The sequence below is a fragment of the Chiloscyllium plagiosum genome, unplaced genomic scaffold (assembly GCF_037043375.1).
Source record: "Chiloscyllium plagiosum isolate Xiang-an unplaced genomic scaffold, Cpla_swu_hap1 HiC_scaffold_11, whole genome shotgun sequence".
In the NCBI taxonomy this organism is placed as follows: Eukaryota; Metazoa; Chordata; class Chondrichthyes; order Orectolobiformes; family Hemiscylliidae; genus Chiloscyllium; species Chiloscyllium plagiosum.
The window spans coordinates 23,829,269-23,842,438 of NW_028270149.1; the positions used below are offsets into that span (position 1 = coordinate 23,829,269).

General features: G+C 40.3%; 1 protein-coding gene and 1 long non-coding RNA gene across 10 annotated transcripts in view; one reads left to right on the plus strand and one right to left on the minus strand.

Moving 5' to 3' along the window:
* The window catches only part of LOC122557378 (insulin receptor substrate 2-A-like), a 102,962-nt gene extending 97,605 nt beyond the window's left edge, over positions 1–5,357 (minus strand). The window contains exon 1 of the mRNA XM_043705024.2: positions 1,676–5,357. Coding sequence (XP_043560959.2) covers positions 1,676–5,273 — 3,598 coding nt within the window. The 5' untranslated portion in view covers positions 5,274–5,357. The remainder of the gene's footprint in view (positions 1–1,675) is intronic.
* The window catches only part of LOC148148771 (uncharacterized), a 36,745-nt gene continuing 28,353 nt past the window's right edge, over positions 4,779–13,170 (plus strand). For 2 of the 9 annotated variants that reach the window (XR_015758625.1, XR_015758626.1), the window contains exon 1: positions 4,792–5,098. This is a non-coding gene — a long non-coding RNA (uncharacterized LOC148148771). Of the gene's footprint in view, positions 5,099–5,870; positions 6,042–13,170 lie in introns of those variants that run through there. The other 7 variants (XR_015758624.1, XR_015758620.1, XR_015758621.1 and 4 more) reach the window with 7 other exon arrangements.

Below are 13,170 nucleotides of genomic sequence, written 5' to 3' on the forward strand. Positions count from 1 at the left end.
TTCCAAAAGTAGGAAACTTATTCACATATTCAAATTAAATTCAGCCTTCCACCAGGTTGATAAAACAATGATATATTTGTTGTCAAATAGTATTATTCACATCCAGAAAGCAATACCACATCAAGCTTTATGACACTGACTTCATAATTTGCCTCCCTTCTACAGAAACACATACTGATGTGTCAAGCATTTAACTGCCCTATATACAGTTTTTAAAAATTAGACAAGGTAGAATAAAGTTTTTCTATAATAAAAATACCTAAAAGTATATTGAAAGAATAAAGTTAAAAATTCTTAACGAGAAAACTGAACATTTCACCTTAATCATCTCTGTACATGACAACTCATAACCCTCCTCTTTCGCTCAATGCACGTACTGTTTCAATAAGTTGAGAAATTATGCAACATTTGCTCTCTTTTTATTTATCACTAAATCCACAGCTTTTGACCTCTTCATGCAGCTTGAGCTCATGGATCAATAAGCAAACAGATTGTCAAGTCAGCTTTTTCAACATGATCCAGACAACAATTAATTCAGCAGACAATAGATTTTTTTTAAAAAAGTTAACAGGAACACATCTCATTAGCAACAGTCTGCAGTTACCCAAGAATCCCAGTCATTTATACTAATCAGAACTTTACTCAAATCTTGAAAATATGGATATGTCAAAGCTTCAAAATGTCACAGCAACTAATTTTAACTTAAATAAGTAGAGCATTAAAAATGCAACAGTATGACAATCTCCTATCCACATTTTCAAGACCATGCTTTTTTCATTTGTTTATGTGAAACATATGTGAAACAAGCACAACTTCTTCCTCCCATTTTGGGTTAAATGCCTTTTTGGCTAGTCACTGGAAAATGAAACTATTTACTAAAATATGGTCAATTAATTTGAAATAAGTATCTAAAGTCAACATGTGCTTACTTTCCTTGAAAATCACAAAAACACCTGCAGACCACCAAACTTTTGTCTCTGAAACCAGTGTCAGTAAATATTGAAGAGTATTTCTAACATTTGCCAACACATTACATTACTTATCTGACTTCACAAAAGTCTAAAATTACTTATCACACCCTCACTACTGCAAGTAATGATTCCAGAAAGATATGAAACATGTAATGATGGTTTCCTGTTAACTGTAACTATTCACTCTTACTACTTCCAAAATAACAATATAACCACAATTAGATCTCCAGCTTGCTCTTGCAAACTCCAAAAGGGCTGTCCAGTGTGCCAATGTAGGTATGCACTGCAGAAAAATGAACTAGTCATGCAAACTCACATTAAACCCACAGCCAGTATCAGCAGGTAGTGCATTCATTTATATAATGTACACAAATAACAAATTAAGTTTAATTCATTACTTCCAGAAAATTATTTCAAAAGAAAGATGGTCAGTAATGGCAAAGAAAATGTTGTTAGTACAGGAGAAAGTCAAAATTTAGTTTCTTCCCTCTTGATACTCGCCCCTGCCATCAAAAATATTATTTAACGTTATAAATAAGGTTTAAAGTGCATCAGGATGAAAAACTACTTTTTCACTTCCTACAACCTACCAAGTCACTACAAAACCACCACCTACCATTTAGGTGTCCAGTTAATATTTCTTAGCCTCACACAACTTTGCATTTTGATCACCTGAAATATAGAAAACAAAAAACAGAACAAACCTTCAGTTGTAGATGCATATTTCAGCCCATCCGATTTGGTAAAGTCTATGCTGGCATAACCTCTAGAGTCTGCGCTGCTGGCAATTTGGAGGGGATTTGAAGTCTGCACACTTCCATTTGATTCACAACATCCGTGATCTTCCCTCAAGTCCAATGCAATATAGTTCAATCCATTCTGAAATCCAGCAGACGTATTTCTGCACATGGTACTCCGATGCTCATCACTAAGGCAGTCATTTGGCTTAAGCCAAACATTATCAAATGAAGCAGAACTATGTCTTTTGCCACCATCAGCAAAAAAGGGAGAAGAGGGTGCCATTGTGGGCGTAGATGAGAATGTCTCCGAGCTGTGCCGCCTTCTTCCCTGTGGATCAGCACGGATTACCTTCGGACCGTGACTGGCATCAGAGGGAGGTTTGGAGACAGGAAATGTATTTATACTTGCATATTGATCAATAATGCACAACCTCTTCACAATGGCTGTAGGACTTGTCACCTCTACACTGTTCGACTTGGGTGAAACAGGACGAGAGGCTGTTACTGCCAAATTAAATGTCATTTCTGTGTAATCATCCACCTCAGCAGGTGTGTTGACACTTGTGGCACCAAGAGGAACACTGATGTAGGCATCATTTGGCTGGCTTCTGGTTATACTAGAACGTGAAGCAATGGTCATACTAGTCAAAGGATTTGAGGAAAGAATACCTGGCTTTGGTGATAGTACATCTAAATCAACACTCATGTAGTCTGACAATGGAGACCTTCTGTGTTCACTACTGGAGCCAAGTGAAGATGGGGAGCCTTCAGCTGATAGAGAATATGGTGTATTACTAGCTTTTTCATTGAAAGCAATGTTAATATACTCCCCTGGGCTTTTTGGCTCTGGCAGCAAACTATGCTCAAACAGTCTTGGCAAAATGTTTACTTCTGGCATACCAAGGGACAATCTTGTTGGTCTCTCAACCTTTCCTTTCTGTAAAACACGCTCATCTTGGCTTTGTGTCTTTGAAGATTGAGAAGTATCATGAACTAAACCCCTGTTACCAATAGTGCCAGTAAACACTGATGTTTCACCATACATCAACTTTCCTGGTGAACACATAGGAACATACTCATCATGCTCACTATTTTCCTCTGAAGGAGTTTTGAATGATCGAGGCAACGAATAATATGAGCTGTAGGATTTAGAAGCATCAGGTCCACTGATACTATAGAAGCAATTATTGGATAATTTCTGTGTATTCAGGTTTCTCTGGGACATATCCATATATTCACTAGATAATTTTTCATTGTTGCTCCCGAGTTTAGAACTGTACTCCGTAAACAAGCATCGCACTGGAGAGCTGCTATCATTGGGGGTCATCACCATGTATCCCCTGGAGTCTATTTGACTTGGTGACAAAGAACCAATTTGTTTTGGAGCAGAAATACTTTTAAGATTCATTGGCATATAATCCTGGCTTCTATTATGGCTAACAGATGCAACACCAGGCATCATTGGCATATAACCATCACCTCCTGCTTTGCTTTGGTTTTGGTTTACTGATGGCCCAATTTCAATATCACTGTAATCTTCATGGTAAGAATTACAGGTCAACTTTGGTGAGGCAGAACATGACAATTGGCTATTAATAACCACACCATTTGAATCAACATTAGACTCATCCAAAGATGAAGTTGTCTGCGTCGTTTTTTGATGCATTACGACGGCACCGGAACTGGTCAGAGAATGGGTTCTCTTTCTGTACCCTTTCTCAGCAACCACATAATCATCTCTTGCTCTGCCTTCATGATTTACAGCATTTAAATGTTTGTCCATTGAAATATAATCACACAAGCAGTTTTCTTCTTGAATAGGTGGCGTATTACCAAGTGAATCTGGTGTATTACTCCGTACGCGGAAATATCTAAAGTCCCCAGGGCTTGATCCATATTCATCAGAGGAAATAAATCCACCGTCACTTGGAGAACCACAAATGGATGAACTAGATGGTCGTGTAAGAGGATCAGATGCAGAACCATGTCCACTGCTGGAAGAAACACTTACAGGGCTTGTTGTAGATGGTAGGTATGTCACAGGCAGAGACACCGACCGACTATGGTTCGAGGGACCAAAAGGCGGCTTTACATATCTTCCACCTCCGTCACCCCTGCTTAAGCCCATCCTTGCGGAATTTAAGTGGATTAAACTTCCAGTTACAGATCCAAAAGGTCGTGTCATTGTACCTTCACCTTCACTAGATGTTCGAAAACGATATGCTTCACTTCTTGATGCAGAGGCACTAGTCATGCTCTCAGTCCTGGAGCGCCTTTGCAATCCAGTCTGACTTGGTGGTAAATTACCAAGATGTCTTCGAGTCAAAAATGATATGGGGTTTGTTCCAGAGGATTGGCTTTTACTTCTGGGACGAAACTCAGTAAAAGCTTTCAAAGCTCTCATTGTCTCCAAAATCGTCTCATGCATGTTTTGAGCCACTACTGAGTCGTCCACCTGCATCCACAACTCACCAGGACCAATAGAGGCAGAACGGCCAACCTCAATGAAGAAAAAGTTCTCAGAATGACCACACCTCCTGATGTTCATCAGCTGCAAATGCACAGAAGGCACGTCAGAATTGATTTTAACAAAATGGATCATCTTGCTAGAAAGACACAACCTGTACACCCCCGTCAGGTTCTTGGTTTGCCCCAGCCCTTTGGGCTTCACATTAATTTGCCACACTTCTTTGAAGACGGTGCCTGGAGTTAAATTACTATAGTTCTCGACTTCGTCGGGCTCCAGCGGTGCCTTCTTCCCTTCATTCATTAGTTCACTTATGGCCAAATACCAGCTCTCTTGCTCCTGGTCGTTCTCTGCCACCATGGCAAAGTACTCATCTTTTGTGTACAGGGCTACGAGGTATTTACTTTTCGCATCGGCTCGCCTGCTGACCGTAAAGCACTGACAGAGGAGGATGACCCTTTTGGGGGCGGTCGATCGGTTTCTCCATTTTTTCTCGCTGTCGTAGTACTCGAGCCTGGCCGGACCCAGGTGGCTCTGCCCCTTCAGGACGAAGAAGCGCTTGTGGCCGTGTTTCTGCTTCCTCATGTAGCCGTACTTCCTCACGTCCTCGTAACAATCCATCGTGGTCGAGGTGGTGGCGGTCGCGGTGGTGCTGGCCGCCGCTGCCGCTCGCGCCGCCGAGACCTCGCGCCCCGCGGGGGCAACCGTCTCGCGCTGCGTGGAGCCAACCGCCGGCTCGCGCGCGCTGCTGCTGCTGCTGTTGTTGTGGTCGCTGACGGCGGCATCGCGCACATTGCAAGGCTGTGTAACGTTAATCCCCCGCTCCAGCCGTGCCGGGGGCTGCTGATCGACCGGGATCTCGCGCTGTGCCAGCTCCGTCGTCGCGTGCCCGCTTCTAACCGTTGACGACGACGCTGCTGGTAATAATCCTGGCGCCGCCGCCGTTGTTGTTGTTGTTACTGTCCTGGTCGCCGTCGTTCTTCTCCTCGTAGCCGTATCCCCGGCGCGTCGGTCGTTTTCATTGTCCCCACTGTTGTTGTAGTGCCGGTGTAGTAATAACTGCTCCTGGTGGTAATAATTGGGCGAACTCGCCATTGTACCGGGTGCTTCCCTCCCAGCCCCCTCCCCCGCCGCCGCCTGCGGATGGAAGGAAACCCCGCCACCTCTTCACCGCGCGGCTGTCTGTGGGGTGTTTTTCTCTCTTTCTTCACGTCAAGGTTCTGGCTCCGTAAACATCTCTCTGACTTGCCCGTTGAGAAAACAAACATCTAAATGGACCGATTTTACCCCTCCCCCCACAACCCCACACATATACACTCACTCACTCACACACAAATACACACTCCCCTTTCTCAATCACGGTAAAAAAACAACCTGTGACGTACCCTTAATGGAGCGGACCGTACTCGCTGGTCCTAACGCGGGAGGGCGGAGGCTGCCATTGACGGACAAGAGTACCGGCCAATTACCAGCGGGCTTTCCGCCAGGTGAGCTGCCAGTCAAGCGCTGACGGCCAATTAGGCATGGGGGAAGGCGGGACGCTTCCGTGAGGGCGCGGGACGCGCCAATGGCCTGAGAGGAGGGCGGGACCTGCGTCTGGTGTGTATCTTTTCTGTGTGTCTTAACCCTCTCCCTGTGCCAAGTTCGTTGGACCCGCAAAGCTTTGCTGATGAGGGCGAGGTATTGTGTAAATCAGTTTCTGATTGTGCAATTTCACTTCTTGTTGGCCATGAGGCAAGTGGCGATGTTGCAGCTTGAATACACGTTTCATTTAAAAAAAAACTTCCCTCATTCATATTCATCCAGCACATACCCATTTCTCTTACCATCGACGACTGATTTACTTAATGGAGGGAATGAAAGGTAAACAAATGTGGTGAGGGGTGCAGAACTATCAATTGGGGGCGTAGCATATAGGCTTGAAAGGGAACACCTTTCATCATCATCTCTCGCTTTATGTATAGTTTTACTTAAGTTGTTCTGTATAATATATTTCGGTTTAATTTTGTTTGGTGCATTGTTTGAATAAATAGGACGACACACTGTGATAAGCCCACCCGGGAATTGTACTTGACAAACACGTTTCTTTTCCGCGGAAGGGAATCCTTTGAGAAAACTGCATTTGCCAGAAAGCAGTGCAAGCGCAAGCGTGCTGATTTCTCCCACCCCCTCCGCATGCATGTGTTGTTTACACCAAAAATCAAGATGATTAAGCATTTGATGCGTGTATGCAATGAAAAAGAGATGCTGTCGCCTCCCTGCCTGCGTATTTTGATCTATTAGAAATCAGGACGATGAATCATATCTACATTACTAACCAAAGCTTATTGTATATTCTTACTCTGATTTTTTTTCACGCTTTTTTAAGCTTCCTTCTACCAACAGGGAAAAGGGTGGATGAATGGGTGTTACCTTTACACGAGTTGTTCTGACATTATTGATTCATTGATAACTTTAAATATGTCTTGGACAGCACTTATTTATAAGCCGTTGTTCCCGAGTGTTTCTTTTAAAGAAATACTAGGTTGATAAAATAAGATAAACCATCTGGAATTTTTTTTCCAGATCTGTGACTCTTAAAAAAAAGGTTGTTATCTTACTGAATAAGAGCCATATTCCTAACTCCTAAAATGTGTGCATAAATGCAATACTAAAGAAATATTGCTTCACTCGTTTACCTCAAGGACAGCTGTCAGCACAACGACCCTTCTCCAAAGTGAGAAACTAACCAATGGATTGATGAAAACGCATTAGTTATCCTATGCGCACAAAAAATTGTGATAGCAATCATATTTCAACACAAATAGTGTAACAGTCAGTCCTTATATCAACTTGTATGTCATGATATCACTTATTTGTTTATTCAATGACAAAAATGTGAGGTGTTGATAAAAACAATCGATACCCATGAATAGTTACAACCTATGAGAAGTAAGTATTTGCCACATAACCTGAAAGATCGATCCATGGTTAAATAGTAGTAAACAATCAGGTATGTGTGTTCCCAGGATTCTTCAAGCTTGATGACATGCCATGAAGTTTCACAGTTTTAGGTTAATCAAGATCAGGAAAACCTCTATCTGATCAATATCTTTTGTCACCTGCTTCCCCCCCCAAAAAAAAAAGATGAAGTATTATTCTTAGATGTTTAACATCACCTGGAGGAAGCTTTTAGGAAAGCAGTAGTGCAGGATGTATGAGGCCTGGCACACTTTGATGTTTATCCCTAACAGTGAATAGACCAGTAGTTTGACCTCTGGCCAAATCCTGAAAGAGAGAGACTCCGTTTTGCACTGTGAAGTAATGAAGAAGTAAACTACTTGATCCTGTGACGATATGTGTTTAAGAGAGATTTGGCTGTCTTGGTTCTCTTGAAGGGCTGTATTGTAAACCTGGTGCCAAGGTATCTGCTCCATTGAAAGCAGAGTAAATAGTTCTAGTTTTTTTTTTAATTATGCAAAAGAAACATGAGTGGATGGAGTCAGGCTCACACAGACACAGGGTTTTAGTTTTGCTTTCAATTGCTGAAGTTGGGGTTTCTGGAGTTGAAGCTGCTAGATACATCTCTCTCTCTGCTGTTACAAAAGCTTGAGCCCACTCTCTCTGCTGCTAGATTCATTCTGTTCATGTTCCTTCTGGACTGAAAAAGATAATAAATGAAGGAAATCTGTTTTGCTGAATTTGCCTTTGGCAAGGGTGTCATTATTGGATGCTGCTATATTGGAACAGTTGATGAGTAGTAGTTAAATAACATATTATTTTGTTAAGTATTTTAATCAAGTTATGCCAAGTCTTTTTTGTTTGTATTTTAACTGTGCTGTAAAAATAATGAGTGTTTTCCTTAAAACCTAGTAGTTTGAACAGTCAAACCATATCTGGAATCACAGTGCCTTACACTTGCCTCTAACTAAAAGTTAGGGTCTAGGTTATGTCCTTGATATATTTTGAGGGGGTTTGATCCAGTCCATAATAATCCTGTGCTTGCAAACCCATCTGTGATAGGCAAATCTGTCCATTCATGGATTGTTAGGAGTAACTGTAAAAACAAAATGTTGTTATCATATTAACTGACCTTCATTATATAACACGGAACGAGCTAAGAACATATCCAGAAGCCCAAAGCTGATCATTTGTAAAGCGCTATGGTTATTAGTAATGGATTGCCACCAAATTTTGTAATTTATTTGTCCTTTATCTCACTTTTGGAAAATCTAAAAACCAAGATTTTTTTTCCTAGTTCATTGAAGACTTTACAAGGAAATGCCAAAAGCAACACAAAATATTTGCTAGAATGAGGTACAAATTTGTTGGATAAAACTTGTTGGATCAAAGGAAAATTCAATAGCCTTGGCATTTCTGCAAATTATGATGGACAGCCAAGCGAATAACAAGAATAGTGAAGGGGATTATAAATAGCATTATCAACACCTCACTTGTAAACTTAAGAGGATAAGAACTTGGATAAGGGTGGCATGGTAGCTTACCGGTTAGCACTGCTGCCTCACAGCACCAGGAACCCAAGTTCAATTCCAGCCTTAGATGTCTACGAGGTAAAAACAATGACTGAAGATGCTGGAAACCAGATTCTGGATTAGTGGTGCTGGAAGAGCACAGCAGTTCAGGCAGCATCCAAGGATGCTGCCTGAACTGCTGTGCTGTTCCACAACCACTAATCCAGAGACTTAGATGTCTGTCCGTTTGGAGTTTGCATGTTCTCCCCCTAACTGTGTGGGTTTCTTCTGGGTGCTTCAGTTTCCTCCTACATCCAAAGATATGCAAGTTACGTAAATTGTCCACATAGTCCAAGGATGTGCAGGCTAGGTGATTAGCCTTGGTAAATGTGGGGTTATGGGATAAGGTGGGGTCTGCATCTGGATGGGACGCTCTTTGGAGGGTTGGTGCGGACTCAATGGGCCACTTGGTCTTTTTTCACAATGTGATTCTTTGAGAAGGTCATATGACCCAATGACCTGCTTGGCTATTCAGTATATCTGTGGCTGATCTTCAACCAGAACTTTACTTTACTTTGTCCACTCCCCACATCCTTTGATCCACTGAGAAACCAAACTCTGCTCAGTTCACCATTAAATATATTCAATTATAGGTATCACAATTTGAGGTAAAGAATTTGAAAATTTCACAATCCTTGGAGTGAAGTAATTTATTATTTCAGTCCTAAATGACTGGCCCCTTATCCTGATACAGTGGTCCCATGTTTTAGATGCCCCAACCATGAGAAACAACCTCAGTATCTATCATACAAGTAACTTAAGACATTCATCCTCTGTTAACTGTTAACCACCTGGTCAATCTTTTTTTCATCTCTAAATTATTCAGCATCTCCCAAACATTCTCATCTATATATTTTATATATATCATGAACAGTAAGAGATCCAGCACTGATCCCTGTTGAATGCAACTGGACACCAGTCTCCAGTCACACAAATAGCCTTGTCTCTTCCCACTAAGCCAATTTTTGTACCTTTGTTTATCATTGGAAATTCCAGTGTAAAGACCCAGTTTACTCAGCTGCTATCATAGATCAAAAATGTTCTCAGCCTAGAAATCAATCCAGTCATAGAGAGTCATACAGCATAGAAAATGTCCTTTGGTCCCTCGAGTCTGTGCCAATCTATCTCGTTAATCTCACTTTCTAGCACTTGGTCCATAGCCTTGTGTATTATAGCATTTCAAGTATTCATCCATATACTTTTTTAAGGTTGTGAGGTTTCCCGCTTCTATTACCCTCAGGGTATTCTGGATTGAAAAATGTTTCCTCAAATCTCCTCTCAGCTTCTATTGAAATAATGGACTCAATTAAATACAAAAACCAAAACTCCATGCAGTGTTCCACACATAATCTAATTAAAGGCCTGTAGAATTATAGCAAGACTCCCTTAATTTTGTACTCCATTCCCCAGTAATAAAGGCCAACAAGTGATTTGCCTTCTCAATATTTGCTGTACCCGCATACTAACAAGTACACAAAATACCTCTAAACATCAATATTTACAAATTTCATGCCTTTAAGAAAATCTGCTTTTGTTGTTCTAACTTCAAAGTGAACAACCCCATGTTCCCATATTATGCTCCATCTGCTACCTTGTCATCTATTCATCTGCCCTGTCTATATCCCTTTGCAGTCTCTCTGGGTCCTCCTCACAGCTTGCATTCATATCTCACTTATTGTATCATCTGCAAACTTTTATACATTATGAATTTTTAGATGCAACTTACACTGCAATTCAGCTTTTGATGTGCAAATATTTCTTAAATAAGATACCAAAATACTACTATGTAAGAGTTCCTTAATACTATATTTTTATGTTGATTGAGGACGGTTAACTGACCTATAGTTCTGTTTTCTCTCAGCTTTCATTCTTGAATAGTAGTGTTATTTTTGTTAACCTCCAGTCTGCTGAGACTACTCTGGAGTCTCCACATGTTCAGACTGCACACTTAACACTTATCTAATAGCATCAATACTCCTGGCATAAATACCGGGTTCAAGATCAGCTTTTGAAAGAAAGTGAGCTTTCAAGACGATCATTTATCAAAAGTAATAATTACATAAAAGGAAATTCAAAGAACAAATGTATTTGTGTTATTGTGGAACATGTAGATAAACTCTCATTCTGGGCTTTAGAAATTTCAGTTACCAAGGAAAATAGAAATGACAAAAAAAGTCAAAAATGTTACGATAGGAAAGAGGAAATTAATACAGTGCCACCTGGTGATGATATTATGTAATTACTGAGTGCCCGGTACAGTTTCCATCATAATTGTGGATATAGGAATTTATAAACTGAGGCAATAGTGCAACAACAGGCAAATGTTTTTGTAAACAAGTACGTGCAGATGTAAGATTTTTAATAAGAATAGTCAATGAGTATGTGTTGAGTATTTCACACTGCAAATTGTTTGTTGAGTTGGGGGGAATGCAATTTTAATGTGATTGTCTCCAAAGCATTTGGAAATACAAGATATGTCTTAAAGCTAAACATTTTTTTGTACTCTTGGTGGGCTCTTAGGTTGAAAACTGGGACTAGTGAGGATAGCTGGAGCATGAAATGAGTTAAGATGAAAGCATCAAGTGCAAGTGCATGGCTAAGTAGTGTGCTGTGTGGATGCTGAAGGGAAAAAATTGGAGCTGAATGCATGAAGAATGGGAAAGCAGTCTTGAATATGCAACTAGGTGCCAAGCTCATGTCCTGATCTGGACGTGACTAAAGCACGGAACTGAGTTAAGTGCTAAGAGCATATACAATGAAGGTGCTAATCCAGTGCTCTAGTTGGTGGCAAGACTCTGAACTTTGCTTAGTTAGTAGGCAAGAAGTGCATTAGCAGACATGTAGGTGAGGAGATAGTGAAGAGTTTATAGGTAGAGAACAGATTTTCAGTGGTGGTGTCTTGCCAACTAGTGTGTAGCCATTGCATTTCATCAAGGAAATTTACCAACATTTAATTGTGAGAAGATATTTTATTTTTTACATATCTACACTTGTTGATAATTTTCTCTTAAAAACAATTTTATTCACTTGAAAATTTCACCAAAAGCTAATGTCCCACTTGATAAGGATAATGTACTGTTAAGGCTGCAAATACATTTTTTGCTATTCATTTAATTATTTTGTCCCTTCCATCACACTTATAGTTTTCCTCTTCTACTTCTGTTTTTCTCCCCCACATTTCTTTCCCTTCCACATTTAAGATTTTGATAGACATCTTTTGATCCATCTTCCAACTCCCTGTTTCATATCTTGGTAAAATGTGTGGGCAAGAAAATAGATTGAGATGGGGAACAAACAGATGGGCTGTGAATTATTTGGGTCAGGAGGCAACCAAATAGGTGTGAATCATGCAGAATCACAGAACTGTTATGGTGCTAAAGGAGTCCATTTGTCCAGTCAGGGGTATACCAGCTCTCCAAATGAGCATTATCACTTAGTGCCATTTTCTTGCCTTTTTCCCATTGCCCTGTACATTGTTTCTATTCAACTTATCATCTAATTCTCTTTTGAACTGAGTGAGCAAGTGGCCGAGTAGTTAGGCTGAGAAGTAATTTACTTTAGAGATATTATGAAATATAGAAGTGCCATTTCCATAACTGTACTTCTCCCAATTTTCCTTTTATAGTGGTAGTAATGTGCTTCATGACAAGGCTTTAACTCTAGACAGGTCACAATAACCATTATTGTGCACTCTGAGTCAAACAAGTCTCAGACCACATATTTCTATTTGCTCTCTTCAGAAAATGTCACTAAGAAAGTGATATATTATTTCCTAAAACCAAAAGTAGGATAATTCATTGATAAATTCATTCTAAATAAACTGTTTTAAAAAGAAAGAATCTTTTTTGCAGGATTCAGAAAGAGGAAATAAATTTTAATATTTTGTGTAGAGTATTCAGTCCACTCCTGAGTGACAGTTCTACCTTAAGTATGTGATGTCTTCTTGAAAGCTGACTGGACTGGTGCATTTTCCAGCATATGCTGTTTTTATTTCAACATTCATGGTATTGCTTTTAACCTTTAAGATTATACACTGGTTCTCCTTTTAAAACTGGAATATATTGAACCAATGTTGCATGGATTTAAATAGCCATATTAAGAACATTTGTAATTATATATGAATTTGTGCCTGCCTCCCCGAATTGCCGACCCAATCAAAGGGTTGATTCATCAATCCCACTAGAAGTAGTGACTCTACTAAGGCATATCCTGCAGCAATCTCTAGGTAGGGTGGACAAATTTATTAAAACTTAACTTGTTGGACAGGAAATCCTTGCACCAATTGGACAAAAAAATGTCTCCTGTCACCCTGGGCTGCTACTATGGCACCTACTGTTGGCCTCCCAACTGACAGGGGTCAGTTGACAAAATGTCAACAACCATGCTAAAAGCTCTTTCAAGGGCATTTGGATATTTAGATATGTTTCCACATCTCCCTAGTAGCAGGATGTCTGACTGTGGCCTTTTTCTGCCATTTGGCA